This window comes from Falco peregrinus, chromosome 7 (assembly GCF_023634155.1).
Source record: "Falco peregrinus isolate bFalPer1 chromosome 7, bFalPer1.pri, whole genome shotgun sequence".
Taxonomy (NCBI): Eukaryota; Metazoa; Chordata; class Aves; order Falconiformes; family Falconidae; genus Falco; species Falco peregrinus.
The window spans coordinates 8,693,396-8,714,711 of NC_073727.1; the positions used below are offsets into that span (position 1 = coordinate 8,693,396).

Consider the following 21,316-nt stretch of genomic DNA (forward strand, 5'->3'; position numbering starts at 1 on the left):
CCAGTGTGATGACAATGAAAGCAAGAGGCCGAGATACAAAACTCAGTCCCACTGCCTTACTCTGATGATTACACAGTGTTAAAAAGTCGCCATAACCTGCTCACATAATATGATGCATATAATCTTGTGAATGTAAACTGAACTTCCGCCTCTCATAAATACTGGTACAAGACTGAAAAGTAGTAAATCGCGTCAGCAAACACAATTCTGTCTCTAAGAATAAGCAGCTTTACCTCAGCTTTATTTCTCTTCCTAGTTATTTGCAAGCTTCCTAGTTGTTTTCCTAGGCTCACGGTTATTTTTATTCCTCTTTAAATGAATTCCCAATGAAATGGGCTTGCAGGTATTTCATCTCTAAATCTATACTAAATATTCACACATCAGTGCCTAAAAAAAACCTCCTCCTAAGCAGCCTGATTTACAAAGCATCCAGAGTCAGCATCATTGCCAAGAAATGAGATGTAGGGTGTTCATAACTTTTTTAAAACTAGTACACTTATTAGATGCCTAACTTTGAGATTCCAAGTAGGAGGATTCAGAAAATTAATTTTAGTACCGAGTTTAAGCAAAAGATCTGTAGGCCTGTTTGTGGGAGTAGCCTGAAAGAAACTGAACCCACCATCTATTCTGAAGTTATATTTAAATTTATATATCTCAGTCTTTTTGGCAGTCCTTTCTACTTAAATGAGATTCTGTCTGGTGACAGTGATGAAACACACTCAATATTACCGAGCACAAACATTCATTTCTAGGACTTTACACAAAAAGCACAGCTTTCCGCATTTTCAAACTTGTGATTGAAAAGATGGACCCAGTACAAAAACACACGGCTCCGATGGCAAGACCCATCAGCTAAATAGGACGAACCATATTCACCAAATCCCAAAAAAGGAAAAGAGAGAATGAATTATGAATCTTCTGGTTTTGGTTCTAGAAGACAGGACCTTTCGATAACAGTGTCAAGGTCCTGCATGTTTAACATTAGCAGAAACCGTGAAGGTTGCCTGACCACCTCCTACAAAAAGCTCGTTCTCAGTTGCTTGTGACTATTTTAGCCTGAAACCATCACTTTTTGTACAAGGCATTTATAGGATATTCCATCTGAAATCTCTGCTTTTGATGGAAACAACTAAGTTTTCAACATTCAAAACCCTTTATGTTACTCTATCAAAAAACTGTAACACCCTCAAGTTTTTGGAAGAGCGATTTGACAAGGGAGTGAGTGGCCTTTTGTCACAAGTATGCTTTTCACTTTTTCTAGGAAAAAAAATGAAAATCTAGTCAAGCTCTACTTCCTGAAAAATGTCATTTTCCACATAGTGAAAAGTTTCTTGTCAACAATTGAAAGCTCTAAAGCTTCCTTCTTCACAGGACAGCTGTTTCAGGGGTTAAAACTGAAAAACTCACAGGAATACTGGGAGGATAAAACCAGAATAGGGCCTGGAATAAATAAATAAAAAAAAAAAAAAAACAAAAAAAAACCACCAAGGGAAAAAGAGACCAATGCAGGGAAATACAGTTACTGGTGGAATGGAGGTCAGACCCAAGTACACTGCAATCGATTAATTTTCAAAACCTAGGACACAAGACAACTCCAAGTCCTCAGTGGTTCTTTTGAATCATGTTGGTTGCCTATGCCACTGCATGCTGATCACCTCTATTATACCATATCTTGTTAATCTCACCTAAACAACTGATGGACTTAATTTTTTAAAAAAGATTCTCTTCTTGTGGCCTCATAAAGAAAGCTTCCCTCTTTTATTCACATTTCTGAGTGCAGAATTCTCTCATAAATGAACTACTAGGTTTGGCAAACACCGCAGTGAAAAGAACTCTTGATACACTGAGCATACTTTCTGTTGGTATATCAAAGATAAACACTCATTTATCTTGAAGTCTATGTCTTATCACAAGGAGTTATTACTACTTTTTATCTCCATATGAGTTAGCACAACAGTTAGGACCAAAATCCTTCCCTACTCTTATTTTCAGATAGTGAATGTCAGCTGATGGTCACAGTGCAACAGTTCATTGGCAAAGAAAAATGCATTAACTGAAACAAGCTGTACACACTGACAGTATAACAACGTTCAGAAGGAAACTGCTTCTTGGGTTTTTTCCCCCCCTCTCACAATCTCCTTTAGAAATCCAAAAGAAACCAATTTCTGCTTAGGCTGTTGTTACATAAGTACAATTCTATTATTTTCCTTCATGCTTGCAAACAGCGTCAAAATTTTATGTTACAATTTTTCAATTTTTGCTCTTTGGAAACAACTTTGATCTTGAGAGCTGTGGAGGGCCATGAGGCTATTATTAACAGAACAGACGGTCTTAACTGCTTGGAAGATGTAATTCTTGGTATGATGTTTACTTTCTTTAAAGATTTAGGGCCTCATACATTCCATCTCTAAAGAGGATAAGTAAGGAGGTGTTTTCCTCTCATCCCCCATCTCTCCCCTCTCATCTCCTTTCTAATCATACATAAGTCCAACATTACTGAGAGCTATTTCTCTTTTTTATCCATTCTCTGAAAATTTAAAACTCTTAGCAACAGATAGAAGTGATGTTGTGTAAGAATTCACCCAAAGACATTTCAGCCTCGATGGATAAACCAGGTCAATCAACCCAACAGCCATTATAAATGATGCTGCTGTAGCCAGAAGCTTAGATGACAATTGCTAATAGTACATCACCCTAATGCAATGTAAATGTGTTAATTTTTAAGGTAATTAGGAAAATTCCATGCTAATTAATAAAATTTCAAAATCTCATAGGATCAACAGTGCTACAAAAGTTCTAGGCACACATCCAAATTAACAAAACTGTTTTTGTTTAATTTCATGCTGATCCTGCAAATTCTACTTTATTATGCTAATCTTATGTGTATTATTCAAAACTTTACAGTTCCCGTTTACTCTCAGAGATTATGCCGTATTTGTAGCTACTGCAACAAGTAATGGAAGAATCTAGAATATTATCAGTTGGGAAGTTACTATTGCTTTAGAACCTGGAGGGAAGCAGCTACCCTTTGATTTTTGCATCACCAGAAAGATGATCTTTATAAAAATACTATTTTTCCCCTTTCTGAAAAGCATAGCAGACACCCTCCAGGAAAATCTTCCTGATCTCTGACCAGGTTTACTATAAAACATGCACATTACAACAATCGTCTTTCCAAGTAGGAATCCTATAATCTTTCAGGATCAGACAAGTAGGGCAACTGTGCACATCTTTTGTGGCTGTAATATCTGACATGGGCTGACCAGCCTCAGTAGAAATCTTACCTCCACATAACAACCAAAAGGACATTATTTGCAGAGATTTTCTTAATGTTAAATTTATCCTATAGCTGAAATCTTCACAATGGAATTGTCACGTGCAAAAATGAAACCCCAAAAAGATAAATACTAACCCCTCCAGAATACCCTACACCAACTCTAATGAGAAATTCATTCACTTCACAGTGAACATGAAACAATGTGCCTAAGAGAAGCAAAACCTGCTTATTTATCTCATACGCTATCAACTACAAAATGTAACAACAGACACTAAATTTTAATCTCTCAGGATTTTATTGTAAGTTTTCAACCATTATGCTTTCCATTTTATGCTGCTGAAATCAATCAACCTGTATAACCACGAAAATTGGTGCCTATCAAATATTGCTGGAATAAGGGACTGGAAATTTATGCTCTGAGTCACCTCTGACTTGTCCTTAAGCAAAGGAAAGGAGATGCATCATCAGCTCTCTCCTGGGCAACGCAGTTTAAAAGTAGCAAAGCATACACAGCTATCAAAATTGTCTGTGGCAAGATGCAGCAATGCACTTAAGCACTTACAGTACTAAACTGAGTATTAACAGTCAATATTTTCTTTACACATACGCAAAATAAATCACTTTTTATAACTAAAATGAATAATGCATGCATTCTGTTTTGAGTCAATACTCATTCATGTGCTTAACTCAATTAAAAAAAAAAATATTCAAAACAAATGAAACGCAAATGCCCACAGAATTTTCAGTCTATCCCACCAGTGTTACAGAAGCTAGACGTGCTTTATTCAAATTTAGGTGTGCCAGCCCCTTCTGGCTGGCAAAAAATTAATAAATTATAAAGCCACTTTTTGAAGATGCGGTATGATATACTATTTATTTCTTTAATTCATTTAGTCCCTCTTGTTATACATATGTCCTTTAAAGGTAATATTGTCCATTCTGGCTCAGGCTGGATGTAATGTTCCCAGATTATTTTGATCTGATTTACTTGATTTAAACTATTATTAGAAATTATATAGTTATTTTAAAAGGTATAAACATTCACCTCTGTAATATAAACAAAACAGAATGATATATTGAAAGTTGTTCACTGAAAAAAAAATATAAAACCTTTAATCATCTGATTCTTGTAGTCTCCAGCAGATATTTAGGTCAGGGACAGAAGGACAGATAGGACTGTCTGCCAGGAAATTCTTCATGGATTTAGGGATATGTACTGTCAGAGTTTCACTGCTCATAAAAAGTGTGATAATGCTTTCCAGCATAAATACTTATTTTAAAAAAATATCTCACCGTGTATTCTCAGAACTTGTGGTTTGTCTGTAAATATATGTGTAAATATATAAAGCTCCTATTTGACTGTGAATGACACTGCATTTGGGAAGACAGTGCATGATGTATACAGTAAACACTTATTTTATGTACCTTTATTAGCTACAAAATCAAAAAGCTTGGAAGACCAATTAGTGATTATTTGCTCAGCTTCTTAAAGATTCAAATTTTGTCCCTTTTTAGTCTAAGGTACCAAAATATTGTTACTAAGCTGTTAAGCAAACAACTGCTGCTTTAAAGGGCTTTCTGTAACTTATCATTCAGCAACATACCAGCACAAAAAGCTGCCACGAAGTACCATCTAGACAGAAATGCCCACACACATTTCCCAGCAAACAACCCACCTGCCTCAGAAGTGAATTATGAAAGAGGTAGTAAAGCAAGAGGCTTAATAATTCAGAGGCAGTAAAGACAGTCTCAAGGACCTGGCAAACTATGTGGATTTTTACTCTTTTCCTGCTATTCTTGAATCCACATTCAAGGAGGGAGTATAACATGAAGTTTACAGATATCACCCCCTACGTGCAACTACTGCATTCATTTAGATCATTCACCCACCTGGAATTTCCTCCTTTACCGTATTCAAGTTCTTCCTTTACAGAATTGTTCATTTTGACATCATGTAAGATTAACTACAGTATTAAGATCTTTACAGATATCTATTATGCACAACCATGTAACATTTTCTAGATGGTTTTTATTTTATTTTACCAATATCTCAATTTTCACCTTACCAAGCAAAGATGTTCCACTACTCTTCGAAAGTTCATGTCTACGCTGGGGATTTAACATAACCTTTTAAATGCCATTGTTTGGTATTGCTTGATTTTCTAATACAAAAAAAAAAAAAAAACCCAAAAAACAACCCCCCCCAAAAAACAACAAACACCACCACGTTCTTGCAAGTTTTCCAAAATAACCAGAACTCTTCTAAATTAATTCCAAGGAATCCACACTTTCTATAGAATAAAACCATCCTCGTGAGAATTATATGGACAGTTATGTGTACATGAAAATAAGAGCTGTAATGGAAACTATAAATACAGTTAACCTCCATGATAAATAAGCTGGAAGCATACACAATAGGAAAGAATTCTTTTACCATTTTGAGTTTATAAAATGAGGTTTTTACAGCCATTAATCTGTACACATACTTGCAACTGTATCAGCCAAAAGAGGTCAAATTAATTGTTCGTGTACTACTGACCAAATCACATATCAAAGATGGCACTCAAAATATGTTAAGCTTTATTCTTACAAGAGCTAAACACACTAAGCATGTTTCTTATTTTAAGTAAGACTTCATTGCAATTGTACTTTATTTCTACAGACTTTGTTGTATTGCCTAATAACTTAATGTATATACAAATCAGAGGAAAAAATCTGTATTAGCTGGACTTTCCAATTCATTGAATAATGGACATTCGAATGGTTTCTTGGCAAGTCTGTTCATATTGCGCTGAGTGGAATATTGGCTTGCTTTCTAGGGCCTCTGCCCAACCTTCTCATGCAAGTCCTGTGCTGTGCCTGTTTCCTTTTCTCTCACGGTACTCCAAATGTCACAGAACTTTGGCATTTTCCTTCAGACAGAAATAACTTGTCCCTGCTGCGTCTTTTAGTGATCAATACATACCTTGGCCATTTTAAGCATCCTAATCTAAACTAATTCATCCTATATTATCTAAAACCACTTGAGTGATGGCTGTTACTGATTTTGACTCACATTTTCCTTGATCGTTGCCTTATCACCAGCTGCAAACATTGTACTGTGCAACTAGAACTCATCAATACTCAGAGAAACACAAAGAAAACCTGAAATTCCTAACTCCCTGTTACATTTAAATGTGGGACAGAGGTAAAGTTTGCAAGATTGTTAAGGAAAGACTATCAGTCTTTTGAAATCAGCCAAGTAACAGTAGTTTCCTATGCTTTTTTAAAAGGTGTGCTAAAACTTCATTCTCATGGCAAGGCAATGTTTTTGAGGATGATATATTTGTATTTATCAAGAAAAGAGTACAAATACCTGGAAGATGAAACAGGCTTTCCACCCCTAAGCATATTCCTTATACGTCTTTATGTATCCAGTAAGGAGAGGGAAAACTTCTAAGAGAGTTAACACTCAAAACCATCGATTAGTATGATTCACGGGGACTCACTATATTTACATCGCTTTCTATAAGACAAGAAAAACTATCTCACACTGAATTCAGCTGAACATCAGCTTCAACACCCCTTCCAGCTCACACAACTCCCCAACTGGAAGACTGAAGGCAGGGCCAAAGCAGACTGCACACAATCACTGCTTTACAAGATCCTTGCTCTGAGGCACAGAGAATTGTAAAACTCATTTTGGCTTATAGATGGTATTTGAAAAGGCCAAGCCAAAAAAGGCAGAGAGGAAAGACATCTTAAGCTAGTGATCATACTGTGGGAAAACACAGTATTATTCCCATCCTCCAGCTATTAGAGACATGTTGGTTTTCGTAAGAAAAAACAGACTGGAACTGTCAGTGTGGTTCATAGCTCATGTATTGACTACATGTCCATCACTCGTATCTACAGATTTTCAAACAAACAGCAAACTTTCAGCAATTATTTGAAAATAATTGAACACCCAGGAAAAGCAGGCTGAACTCTGACCTTCTGCATATATGCATACTCTTTAAGAACATAATCTCTTTTTTAATGATCCAGCCTCTGTGTTATAATGCATAACAAAGCAACTGTTCTTTTGCTTGTGAAACCAGAAAAAGTTATGCTTGCATTTGCACATAGCAATGCCTCTGCCAGCATTAGGAAAGTTAAAAAGCAACTTGCATTTGGGTTTCAAGCACAAGGACACAAAACTTACACTTTCAACCTCCAAACGATTTCCACTTGCCCAATTCCCCCCTTCCAATTCCAACTGTTTATAAACTAACACCCTCAATTTAATGTTGAAAATAATCTTGTTATGATAGCAAGTTACAGCATTCCCTCTGCTGTTAAAAAAGCATGCACATTCTTCCTCATTTTTCACGTGTAAGTAACCAGGAGAAAAAGCCTAGAATCTTCAAAATCACCAGCCAAAAGATAAAAGTTTCAAAAAGCCTTAAGAAACAAATTAACAGGAAAATTCTTTGGTGTTTTTTTGATTTGTTTTGTTTCTGATATAATTGATATTACCTACCTCAAAGAAACACATAGATTCACTTACAATAGGCCACACTTCATCCTAATCTCTGAGAGCCCTTTGGGCTGGGATTACACACAGGACTCTGCTGACCCAGATTTAGCTCAACAGTGCTTAAAAAATACTGAGTAGGAAGTAGCAATACCATGACTTCAAGGGCTGAGCAGGGATACATACTTAATTTGAAACTGCTACATTAAGACAAACGTTTGCCTAAAGGGCTTAAAAGAATCATTTGCACTTTCATGTATTCTTAGCTTGCAACACACAGATTTATCAGTCTGTTTTTTTCAGGTTTTCAGATGCACAAACTACTTATCAGCCTAATTAAAATTCAAACGACTGCTTTGTAACTACTGAGCATGTACTAATGAAGTACATTCTGCTATAAACCCATCACAGGAAATATTTAAAATGCTGAGCTCTAGAGGATTTAGCAGAATATGCCATTGTGTAACCTTGTGATGTTCAGTTACTCAGGGTAATGCAGCAGGCCCGAAGCCGCCAGGGCTGTGCTTGCACTGATCAGCTATCAGCTGTAACTTTCATCACACGCGAGTGCACAGTAAGAACTCTCACCTCAAAATACTCTGGCTTTGCTCTATGTATCACTTTGTTCACTGTTCAAGGACTTTCTTCTGGTATTTTAGTATAGGTTAGTCTATTTGGCGAAGGCAAATAATCTGTTTCCAGTCTTAACACCTAGTCCCAAACTTAATAAGAGTCCCAAGCTTTTTATACTAAATGGGGGAAAAAACCCACCCCACCACCCAAATCCATCAACGATGCAATTGTGAGGGCATTGCTTTGAAAAGAACATTAAAAATTGAAATACATGAAGCTATCCTGCAATAATAGCAACTTTCCTTTTGAATAGGAACGGGACTAAAAAGGGCAGGACTCAGAAGCTAAATCACAGCAAACTGGCAGGTTTTGAGAAGCCTGCAGAAAACTCACCACACCAGTCTCAGGATTGCACACTGCATGTTTGACCTTCTTACATCATGGTGCTCGTATCACAGCTGTACCTCAGGCAAGACTTTGCAGCGTAGTATCTGCTTCTTTTTATGTTTTAAGCTTTATAAATAGTAAGAGTCTTAAACAGTTACTGGGATATATAGTTACAAAGGAAAACTAATTTAATAGGATTTTTCAGATCGTCTTCACTTATTTTATACCAGAAGTTGAATTCCTACATCTGTTCCACTACAATTAAAAAGTAAAAAAAAAACAACAAAAAAACCCCAAACCAACAAACCAAACAAACAACAACAAAAAAACCACCAACAACCACCATTATATGTGCTTTTACGAACATTTAGGCTTTGCTTGTTTGCATTTAACAGACATTTAGATAACGAAGACAGCTACAAACTACATATTTGACTATAGAGGCAGGGCCATGATTTCTTTGCAGTTAGAGACATGGTGGGATAGCTCACATGCCTGGAATGCCGGCATGGGTGGCTACATACTTTTTAGGAACGCCAGGCCAGCAAGGCAAGGTGGAGGGGCTGCCCTTTACATGGAGAGCAACTGGAACGTACCGAGCTCTGCCCAGGGGAGATGCAGAACAACCAAGAGGTTATGGGTAAGGATTAAGGGGCAGGCCAACATGGGGGACACGGGACACGGGTGCGGGTGTTTGCTACAGGCCACCTGATCGGGACAAGGAAGTCAGTGAGGCTTTCTACAGACAAGTGGCGGCAGCCTCACGATAACAGCCCTGGTTCTCATGGGGGACTTCGACCACCCTGATACCTGCTGGAAAGACAGCACAGCTGGGTGCACACAGTCCAGGAGGCTCCTGCAGAACATTGATGATAAGTCTTTGAGGCAGGTGGTGGAAGAGCCAACAAGCCGCGGTGTGCTTTTAGACCTTGTCTTCACAAAGGAGGACTGGCTGGGGATGTGAAGGTTGGGGGCAGCCTTGGCTGCAGTGACTGTGAGGTGAAGGAGCTCAGGAACCTGTGTGGAGGAAGCAGGGCAATAAGTAGGATTGCAACCCCGGACTTCAGAAGAGCTAACTCTGGCCTCTTCAAGGACCTACTTGGAGGAATCCCATGGGTTAGGACTCTAGAAGGTAGAGAGGTCCAAGACAGCTGGCTAACATTCAAGCATCACTTCCTCCAAGCTCAAGGTCGATGCGTCCCTATGAGTAAGAAACTGAGCAAAGGGGGCAGAAGGCCTGCATGGATGAGCAGGAGCTTCTGGCAAAACTCAAACAGAAGAAGGCAGCGTACAGAATGTGGAAAAAGGGACAGGCCACTTGGGAGGATTATAGGAACATTGTCAGAAAATGCAGGGATGAGACAAGGAAGGTTAAGGTCCATTTGGAATTCTAGTGAGGGATGTCAAGGACAGCAAGAACAGCTTCTTCAAGTAATCAGTAGGAAAAGGATGACTAGGGAAAATGTGGGCATGCTGCTAAATAAGGTGGGTGCCCTAGTGAGGAACAACACAGAGAAGGCAGTTACTGAATGTCATCTTTGCTTCAGTTTTCACTGCCAAGGTTGGCCCTCTGGTTTCCCAGTCCCTGGAGACAAGAGAAGAAGTACAGAGAAAGACGACTTTCCCTCAGCCAAGGAGAATGACGTTAGAGATCATTTAGGCAAACGTGACACCCACAAATCCATGGGGGCCAATTAGATTTACCCCCAAGTGCTGAGGGAGTTGGCAGATGTTATTGTGAAGCCACTCTCCATCATCTTTGAAAGGTCATGGGGAATAGGAGAGGTGTCTGAGGACTGGAGGGCAGCCAATGTCACTCCAGTCTTCAAAAAGGGCAGGAAGGAGGACCCAGCAAACTACAGGCTGGTCAGCCTCACCTCCATCCCCGGAAAGGTAATGGAACAGCTCATCCTGGAGGTCATCTAGAAGCATGTGGATGAGGCCAAGTGCTTTTCAGTAGCACCCAGCGACAGGAACAATGGGCACAAACTGCAACACAAGAAACTCCTTCTGAATATGAGGAAAAACTTTACCCTGAGGGTGCCAGAGCACTGGCACAGACTGCCCAGAGAGGCTGTGGAGTCTCCTTCTCTGGAGACACTCAAAACCTGCCTGAATGAGATCCTGTGCAACCTGCTCTAGAAGACCCTGCTTTAGCAGGGGGTTGGACTAGATGACCTCTAGAGGTCCCTTCCAACACTGACTGTTTGGTGATTCTGTGATTCTGTGACTGGGGAAATTACAATTTCTGTTTCATTTGTCAAATTACAAAAACTGTACAGCTTTGGGTTAAGTTTCTTGACTGGATGGCACTTTGACATTTGCCTTGCATTGGTTAGTTGATAGGAGACACTATGTATGTGTACATATCATATGGACTACTCTTTCGTTCAGTGCCATTACTCCAGTTCCTTTTAACTACAAAATTATTTCAATTTTATCTTTCAGCTTTTGTTCCTACATTTTCAGGTGCGTGTCATGCACTCTACCCGCATATTTAAGTATTTGGTACTTCCCTTTGAAGGTTCTTTTTTAAGTGCTGTATTGATAACAGTCTTTAGTATTTCTAAAATGTATTTTGACAAAAAGAATTCCCAAGTACACAGTATATTTTAAGTCTTATAAAGAAAAAAACCCCTGTGAATTCTAAATCACTAATATTAAGCATGCAGAGTTATCCTCAATGATGTAGAATTATTGCTAGATGTATCCCTACAGTACTATCAAACTTTAAAATACTAAATAAGTGGGTGTGACTGAAAAAGAAAGTCACATTTATGAAGGTATGTTTTGTAGATAGGAAGAACTTTTAATTCTTTTTTGGTACTAAATAGTGCCTCATTAAGCTAAAACTCAGTGTATGTCCCTGACAACACTGGATTTTATAATAAACGTTTCTGTAAACTCAGAATAATCCATTCCTGTAAGTATTACAAGTTCCAAATATCTGCTTCAACAGGAGATACAATCTGAACAATTAGAGTAGTAAAATTTCCTAGATCAGGTATATTATGGTTACACTATTTAGTCTGTGATGCCTTGCAAGTTATCACACATTGTTTCCTTTTTTAAAACTACTTGCGTTACAGACGACAGTACAAATGTTCGTTTCACATTCATTTTAAATTATTTGATTTCCATCTCAAGAAATAATTCTGCTGGGTTGTGGGATTAAGTGCAAGGATCACAGTCAGGTTTGATACATATCCTATACATCTGCATTTAGGCTCAAGATTTACAAGGAATAAAAAAATGGAATGCTACACATAATTATAATATTTATAATTATATAGATTATCTATTACATAAAGCTACACACAAATGTAGTGAAACACTCTATACACTATGTTCTTATTTACATTGCTTCTATAGAGAAGCATTTTATTGAGAAAAAATGATTCATTGAAAAAAATCCTCTGAGCTACGCTTATAAAGACTTCCTCTACCTTATGTCTAAATTATGTATGTAAAGTCAGTCAAGTAATGTGTACATATGCATAAACTTATTACCAACTCTTCATTTAAATTATTAAAATCAATGATGTTAGTGAATATCTGCTAAATGGAGTTCTATGAACTTGAGATTACATAAAATTAAGCGCCATCTTTCCCATTAAATAGAAACATTCATTTTGGCAACACGACACAAAGGCAATTAAGATGGCCTTGGAGGTGCAGCTACGAAGCCTTCCTTAAGCCCTGACAGACTTTTTGGACTTATTTAGAAGGATGCGATGGAAACACAAGCACAGAAAGGAACTGCAGCAACTATCAAACACACACACACCCCAAAAAAAAGCCATCTTACTGCATGGCAAATTCCCAGAACAACCCACTTTAAACAAGTAGACAACACCGATTTATCGGTGTGAATTAGGTTTTTAAAACCCTAGTATTTCATTATGTCAGTAACTGCTCAAAAAGCATCTGCTTGCATCCATACATTAAGGGACACCGTGTGCTCTTTTTATACATTTGGATTTACACAATTAAACACTGTGCAACAGCCCCAGCACCTCCGGGCCCAGCCTGGGGCCTGACTCCTGGGAGGCAGCTCTGCAGGAAAGGGCCCGAGGGCAGCATGGTGGGCTCCAGCCCGCAGCAAAGGAGGGCACCAGCCTCCCACGCTGTACTGGAAGTTGCATAGCCTGGAGTTACTGTTTTCCCCTTTTACTCAGCACTTGCTAAAATATATAGTATCATACAACAGTTTGGGTTGGAAGGGACCTTAAAGATCATCTGGTTCCCACCCCCCACCATGGGCAGGGACACCTGCCGCTAGACCAGGTTGCTCAAAGCCCCGTCCAGCCTGGCCTTGGACACTGCCAGGAATGGGGCATCCACAGCTTTGCTGGGCAACCTGTGCCAGTGCCTCACCACCCTCACAGTGAAGAATTTCTCCCTTACATCTAATCTAAATCTGCCCTCTTTCAGTTTAAAATAGTTACCCCTCATCCTATCACTATACTCCCTGATAGAGCCCTTCCCTATCTTTCCCATAGGCCCTCTTTAAGTACTGGAAGGCCACTGGAGACTCCCTGGAGCTTTCTTTTCTCTAAGCTAAACAACCCCAACTCTCAGCTCAACTCTCTTCATGTAAGAACGACCAAACCAATGCACAACAATATTCACAAACTTAGAAATATAACTGTACGTTGAAATTTGATTCCATAAAATCATGCATTCTCCAAACTTCCAAAATTCCAAAAGATGCATTTCTTCTCAGAAAACGTCCCGTATCAAATTTAATCACAAAAGATGCTTCTGCATTTGCTACAAAGAAACCAACCTCAAGCCTAAAAACAAGCTGTAATTTAGCTCCAAATATGAATGAATTCCTCACTTGAAATTAAAACACAAGACACACACAAGAACAATACATTTGCAGAGCTATATTTCTTATCTAAGGAGGATATTTTTGCTCGGTACATGGTATGACAAACATGGATTGCTTCCAAAAGAAGTGAAGAAAGAGGAATTTGGAAACAGTTTTGAAATGTGAACACATGTGAACGAACTGATACTGCTTGGTAAAGTGTTTGCTAATTTAGCCTGACTATCATCATCCATCTTTTATTAGTATGACATTTTCAAAATCTGCTGTTCTCCTCCAACAGTGAAAGAATATACAAGACCCTCCAAAGAAACATTTGCATTGTAAACTTGAACCAAAGAAAATAAAATTCATTAAGCAATTTTCATAATGGGCCTGCCAGTGTTATTGTTCTAATGGGATAAGCATTAAGTCAGTAGTTGCCATATTATTGTCAATATATATCTTCAATTTGACTGTTACTTTTGTAGTGTGAATTATTCAATGATCCTAGGGCAAGAAAGTGCATGCAAATAATCTGTGCTAATAAAACATCAGCTACACCACCAGGAGGCACATCTTGAAGGGTATTGCAGAAAAGCTGGGGATTGTATGAGGCAGACTCAACAACACAAGTCCAGAACGATAGCTGAGGTTTATTACTTGTGTTTGGCCTATTACTGGTGCTTGGTTCATACCTTGTCCTTGATACCTGGCTGTAATTCAGATGCCACACTACTGGTTGCTTTAAAGTGCATCACAAACCCAGTACAACTGGAAAACAATCTAAAAGACATGCAGGGAAATTTTTAACTGGCTCAAGAACTCTTCTGGAACCTTTTTCAAATGAACATATGCCTCTTGGAGTATTTTCTATATTTTTCCCTATATAATGAAATAGTAACATTGTATCAACGTAGGCATTACGAAGAAAAACATTTTTATTTACTCGCATTTACAGTCAACTTTGCCTTAAGGATTTGGTGATTTTATGGCTCCCTCAGTATTTATATCTCCGAATGACTTCAAATGAGCTCATCCTAGAAACTGTCAAGCCTTAAAAATTAAAACAAGGATGAGCTGCATGGATTTTCTTTTGTTCACTTTTATCCCCAAGTTCATGCACAATGGGAATAATAAATATTGTTTCACAAAACATGGGAAAAAAAGCAGAATCAACAAGCAAGCATAGGAAACTGATACGAAACTTATATTGTATTCCTGAACATTCTTGTCTTTAAGGAGTTTTATACAGTGAGAAAGAGACTGTAGATTTAATATCCAAACTCACTGAATGATAATAAATTCATTAAATAGATTTTTCTGGCCTCACAGGCAACTAGCACTGCAACCACTTCCATGCCAGCACATTTTTATTGTTAAAAAGATTCACTTAAAACAGACCAGCACGAATGAATTCATCATGATCACTGCTATTATAATGAATCATTAATATCCTAGTGAAAAATTTATTATTATGAATAAAACATTCCAAATGATGAGACAGAAAATGAAGCATTACTCTGCAATGTATCAGAGAGAATCAAAGTGATGTTATGGAAGTTGGCAAGATAAAAAACATTTTTTGTTCTAAATCTTTCTAGATGTCTTTCCAGATGCTTCACCTTTATTTTATTTTCTCAAATGTTTATATTTTAGCTGAAGAAAAAACAAATATGTTCAGCAACATTCTTCCCTTTATATAAATAAAATGTCCAAGTATACCCATTACTTTGGCCACAAAACCAGTTCTGCCCTCAGAAGGCACATTCTTATCTTCAAAACATTTATTTGAGCATATGTGATTGTGAAAAAAAGCCCCTCCTTTGCAACAAATAGCAAAGTTAATTTTTTAAACTACTTATCTACCGCGTATATAGCACAGTTATAGTAGGCTTAGATAACTAATTAGAAGAGATAATTTTGATATTTGCACTATTACTCTGCTCAGATAGGGAATTAAAAGGACTTAAAGTAATAATCATCTCAACGTGTCACAGAATAAAAACTTATAATGAATAGAATAATTGCTCTTTTCCCCCTGCAGTTAAAATCAGAGTAACCAAATGTGTCTTTGAATTGCAGTACACAAAAATTGCACTGCAGCTTACTACAACTCGGCTTGGACGAGCAAAATAACAACCCTGTTACTGAGATGGACTTCTGCAGCTAACTAGTCTTAAAGTGAGCCCAAAGAAGAAAGCATAGCATTAGAGCCCAAAGGGCCATTACAAAGGAACAATTAAACTTTGAAGGGGGATTAAATATTCCTTATATTCTTGACAGACTTGATTTGTCCATTCTCCTAGACAGATCTGTATATAGCGCATCAAAGCAAGCAATATTATAACTATATGCTTGCTTCACACATGACACTTAAAACACTCAGCAGTACCTTAGAATTCGATGTGGATTCCAAAAAGCAAAGCCTGTTGCCAAATCCTTCTGCAGCAAGACACAATTTCTGTTGCTCCTTGTAAACAGTTGCAGTGCACTGCAGAACCACTTCGTCATCCTACCAAAAAAACAAAAACAGAAGAGCTGTTATGCTTCTGAACCAACAAGATCTGGGGAAGCATTTACAAAACCATTGCTAAATGCAGGAACAGTTATCCCTGAACACAAGCTGAATCAAATCTCAGCATAACTTTTATTCTCAGAGTTGTGAATGTGAGCAAATCAATCAAAACAATTATAACTGCACACGTGCTTTTCCTGTTTGCCTATTCTTGAAACACAAGTCAGTATATATGAAATAAAAATGTTAAGGCACTAAATCCTTGTAGTAATGTAGTTGAAGGAGATCTTGTCAACAAACCTGAAAGAACAGAAGCAAGCCCTTATTTAATTCCCACTTCTTCAAAGTAACATAACCATGAGCTGGAAAACCCCTTTGCAGAAATATGGTTCAAGTTAAAAAGAAAAAACTTTGTTGTGTCTATTTTCTAGCAAGGGTTTTCTGTTTAAGAATAGCAAAAGTAGTATCACCCTGTGCATTCAGGCCATCCAATTATGAAGCAAAACTAGTTTCCAATAATAAATATCACACGAATGATTATAAAGTGGTCATATTTAACGCTGTAAATAAAATGTCATACAACAATAAAACTACAGGCTGCAGCATGCAACTGGAAGCAGAACAGCATGAGACTATGTTAAGTATGCACACGTTAAGGCAGGCACGTTTACAAAAAAAAGTTGTTCGTACAGGCAGCTTTTTACATAGGGACATTCAGAAAAGTCCATCAAATTAAATGAATGCCTGAATTTAAATTGAACTGAGTAATTTGAAGCCACTTGTAAACACCTATCCTAAATTAAGCTGGCCTTTTATTTGGTTTAATTTACTTCACTCTTGTAATTAAACTAAATTAAATTAAGGTGTATTTAATTCTGAAAAGAACAGGAGATTAAACAGAGTTTAATCAGATGCTTTAAAAATTAACTTATGTCCTTTTTTTTTTTTTTAATGGTCCCCACGTAGCAAACCCTAGCCCTAAAAGTGTAGGCAAACCCATTTTCCTTGTATAGCAGCAACAGTGCCCAAGCTGCGTATCACTCATGAGCCACAGCCAACTGCAGAGGCAAAAAGTAGTAACTGCTTCCAGTCAGACATTAAATCCAGAAAATGTAATATGCATACATGTTATATGTGCAGCTGACAAGGGACAATTGTAATTAACAAAGAACAATCCCTACAGGCCAAAATCAAGGATCTAGAAGACCACATATACAGACCTAAGACCTTTGCTGTGCACTCTTTGTAGAAGTAGCATCTATTAAAATCCACAGGAATTGGAAATCGGGGGTGGGTGGGGGTGCGATGTTTGTTTGGTTTTGTTTTTCAAAGCTCAAAATTAGTATTTCCTAACCTTAATTACACTTAATTAAAATAAAACATTTTTTTTTTCAGGTTAAAGGTTAGATTGCAGCTGTGTAAAGACATTCTCCTTCCTCCTTCTCTTCCTAAATAACCACACCAGCAGAATGGAAACTCCGGTAACCCTGTCACCATCACACATTGTGCTAGAGCTGTCTCCAAAAAGTCACCAGAGAAGATGCTCATACTGTACCACTACAGCCAGAGACAGGACACATAGTAAGGCTACTCACTTCTGAAAGGAACCACCAATTTCATTTTCTACTGCCCCGTTTTTCAGAGAAAGTCTGAAAAGCGTTCTACATAGCCCACCTACAAAAATGATTCTATGCTGACAGCAGCAAAAATACAAGCTGGTTTGGGGCAAGTCCCTGACATACTTAATTTTAGTTAATGATCTAATGCATCATATCCTTCACTGCAAACCAATTATGCACAATCACCAAGCACACATGTATAATGTAAATGCTGACTGTTGGAGAATTAAAAACAGGAATATAGCAACTGCTAAATTTCCTGACACAAAAGCTTTTTCAATTCATTTTGCAAACACGGTCTCTTTTTTTGCTGTACAGCGTACATGGCTTATTTTGTTAAATATATAGCTCATACATAAAGACAGATTTCTTAATGCTTACTAATTAACGAACATAAGTCACCCTCCCATGCCTTTTCAAAAGTCAGTTCCTGGGTTGGCAGGACATGCTCATTAAAACAACAAAGCAAATCGCAACTCTGTTTTGCTGCATTTCCTTTGGTTTGTGTGCAGACTGTTACAAGAAATGTCCTCTTCATTCAGACCACAGAGTCATAGTCTTGTGGAACTTCTAGTTAAGGTGGGGTTGATGAAGTTGCCAAGGAAGGTTAAGAAGATGCAATGCCATTGTAAGATCAAGTGCCAGGTGATTACAGATGATGATGTTACACACACCCAAGTCTAAGTTATTTTGCATTTCTGTGCACATCATTAGAGACTAATCCAATATAAACTATACCCCGGGTTCAGTCTTCCAACATTTTCTGACTACGTGTTCAGAAGATTCCTATAGATATGTATTCGATTGTGTTGCAGAATTAGATCAAGATACACAATTCCACTCCATGTCTTTAGAGCAGACTGGTAAGTGGGTAAGCATCTCAGCACGTCTTTGTAAACCTGTTTTCAGATCAGTAAATGCTACCCAGTTCCAGAACCAGGAGGGCTAAAACCACATAATTTCCTTATTTGAAGTCACATCTCCAGGAGACCTTCACTGAAGGTCACTTTACTCTTGTATGAGGAAAGCTACAGTGTGCATCACTATCACTAATGTCTATTAAAGAAAAATACTTCTCAGATATTCTTAAACCTTGAATTATGATATGTCTCAAACTGGTTCATTTCCTCCTATTACCTTCTGAGCATTTTCACATCCATATGTTATGCAGATGAGGCTTTCGATCATCGTATTTTTTTCTGTCAGTCACTGTCAGATTAGAACTGATGAAAGTAATTTACATTTCAAAGGACTAGAACTGTAGCCTTCAAAAGGTAAGCAAATACATCATTACGTATCCAGATACACTCCCATGCAACTCTCCTAACTCTCCTCACGTGAGACTGAAGACTCAGGGGTAGAGGCAACACAAGGGTGCTGATAAGAAAATTAGTGACTTTTAAACATCTCTGCCAAATGATGAGTTACTTAATATTACCGTAAACTAAATAGAGACCAAAATTAAAGAGATTCCAAGAAGCCAACTTCAGGCACAGATGTTTAATGTTAAAATGTAATCACTTATAGCAGCTTTTGATTCACTTGGAATCTAAACTCTTGGACAAAGTGCGTTTTAAAACATGTAGGAATACTTGTTTGTGCCTTGCCAATATTAAGTTGTATAGCCAAACGAAGAAAACCCTCATCCTCTACAAAACAGTTACGAGTCTTTTAACTGATCAAGGTAATGCATGTATTAATAGACAGTAGTGTGCCTGTCATGTTCAATGAAACAAGTTCAGCATATACTTGATCGCGTTAAAACCCCGTATCTATATTCTGCTGTAACCAACGAAAGTATTTGATTTAAACTTCATATTCAAACCAACCGCAATACACGTAGATTATACAGAATGTAGTGTAGTCTTGAAAAAACTCCAGCAGAGTTTGGAAGAGAGGGCAATAGCACAGACTTAAAATCCCTGCAGAAAATAGCACTGCCAGATATTTATTATTTTTGTTTTGCTGAATAATCATCACTGATACCCATCTGCCAGTTTCCTCCATGGAAACTGTAATATTTTAATATTTCCACCCCAACTCACTATCACCATTGCAGACTTCACTAGTAAGCCCAAAGACGCTGTTTTGTCTTCTACTTTTCCAGTTGTTGGATATAGAAAAAGGTATCAAGAGAGCAAGGGAAGCTGGGTGTCTATAACCACACAAATTCTGCGCACATGGTTGTGCTGCAGCTTATTATTAAATGCACAAGGCAATGGAAGTCACCATAACAATGGAGCACAGTCTCAGATATATCTGCATTTCCTGCGAGTAAGAGTGAATCCAACTTGAAAAGCTGTCCATTTAGTTTAGGGGCTTTAACGGATGACTCTTCCATCCATTCCCATTCATCCTTCAGGTGACGTTCTGATCTGGTTCACAACACTTGGGAATTTGGAAGTGTGGTTATCTCCATCCTACAAACGGGCAGGTAAGGAGCAAAGAGGATACTGCCTAGCTACAGTAACAAGAGTATGCCTATGGGATAGCAGAAATGGCACTCAGATTGTTACACGGATCACCTGAGCCAGAAAGCTATTCCCCCTCCCAAGTGCAAATGAACTCGCTGAAGGCAATGTGCAGCTAAGTCTAATGTAACCAGCCTTATACAGTGCTTTAAGATTATGACCAAATACCATCTTGCAGTAATCCATTAATCCTGATAAATTCTTGTGTGTCAGCCAGTACACCAGTTCATAATTTTAAAGATACTGTATCTTCCAGCCAAAAGATATTCTGCTTTATATTATGTCAGATACCTGCACTGACTCAAACAGCATAAGCTTTTGATAAGCACACCACTGCATTTATCATTCTGATTCTTCAAGAAGCATTCTGAAAAAAACAGATAGATGTTATCTATGCCATAAAGCCCTATTTATTTTTTAAACATCCAATTTTGAAAAGCAAGGACAGTTATTGAACGAAGAGCAACACACAGCAGATTCTTAATAATATCTATTCCTTATGGGCTACTTAATTATTTTCATGAAATCTTTATACTCACAGAAACTGAACAAATAACTAAATGATTTAGCAGAAGACCCAGGAACTAAAAAAACAAAAAAACCCAACCACCAACCTTTAGAGGCACCACAGCATCTTCTACAGTAAGAACTACTCCTAAAACCAAAATACTGCCAGCAATAGCCATAAACTGGCAAACTACATGCTCAGACCTGCATTCCAGAAGACCAGATTAATGACAGAAGAGCATGGGTTTGCTGTCAAGGTACAATATTAAAACTGAGTTTTCAAAGCCCCTTAATAGCACTTACTTTCATCTACAGAGATTATTTGACTTTTCTGTGAAATCCACTCAAATCTCCTAAGATTACATGAAATATATACTACCCAGGCAAGAAAAAGGTTATTTTCTCATGTAAAGATGTGGGCATGTTATGATCCAACATGAATGTTCTGACTATGTATGTTTTCCCAAGATCACCAATTTCAAGTTATAACTGAAAACAACATATATATGTGTGTGAGTATATATACACACACGTATATATTTCTTTGTAACAGTGTTACTCCATCTTATTAAACCCTGAAAACTGATACCTCCTGTGTGAAGTCAGTTTTGACTAATCCTTAACCTTCTCAATATGTTAATTCTATTAAAGGACTA

General features: G+C 37.7%; 1 protein-coding gene across 4 annotated transcripts in view; it reads right to left on the minus strand.

The window, feature by feature from the left end:
- Nucleotides 1-21,316, minus strand: part of RYR2 (ryanodine receptor 2) — a 434,719-nt gene that overhangs the window by 304,360 nt on the left and 109,043 nt on the right. For all 4 annotated transcript variants that reach the window (XM_055811085.1, XM_055811083.1, XM_055811084.1 and 1 more), the window contains exon 2: nt 15,941-16,060. In XM_055811085.1, coding sequence (XP_055667060.1) covers nt 15,941-16,060 — 120 coding nt within the window. The remainder of the gene's footprint in view (nt 1-15,940; nt 16,061-21,316) is intronic.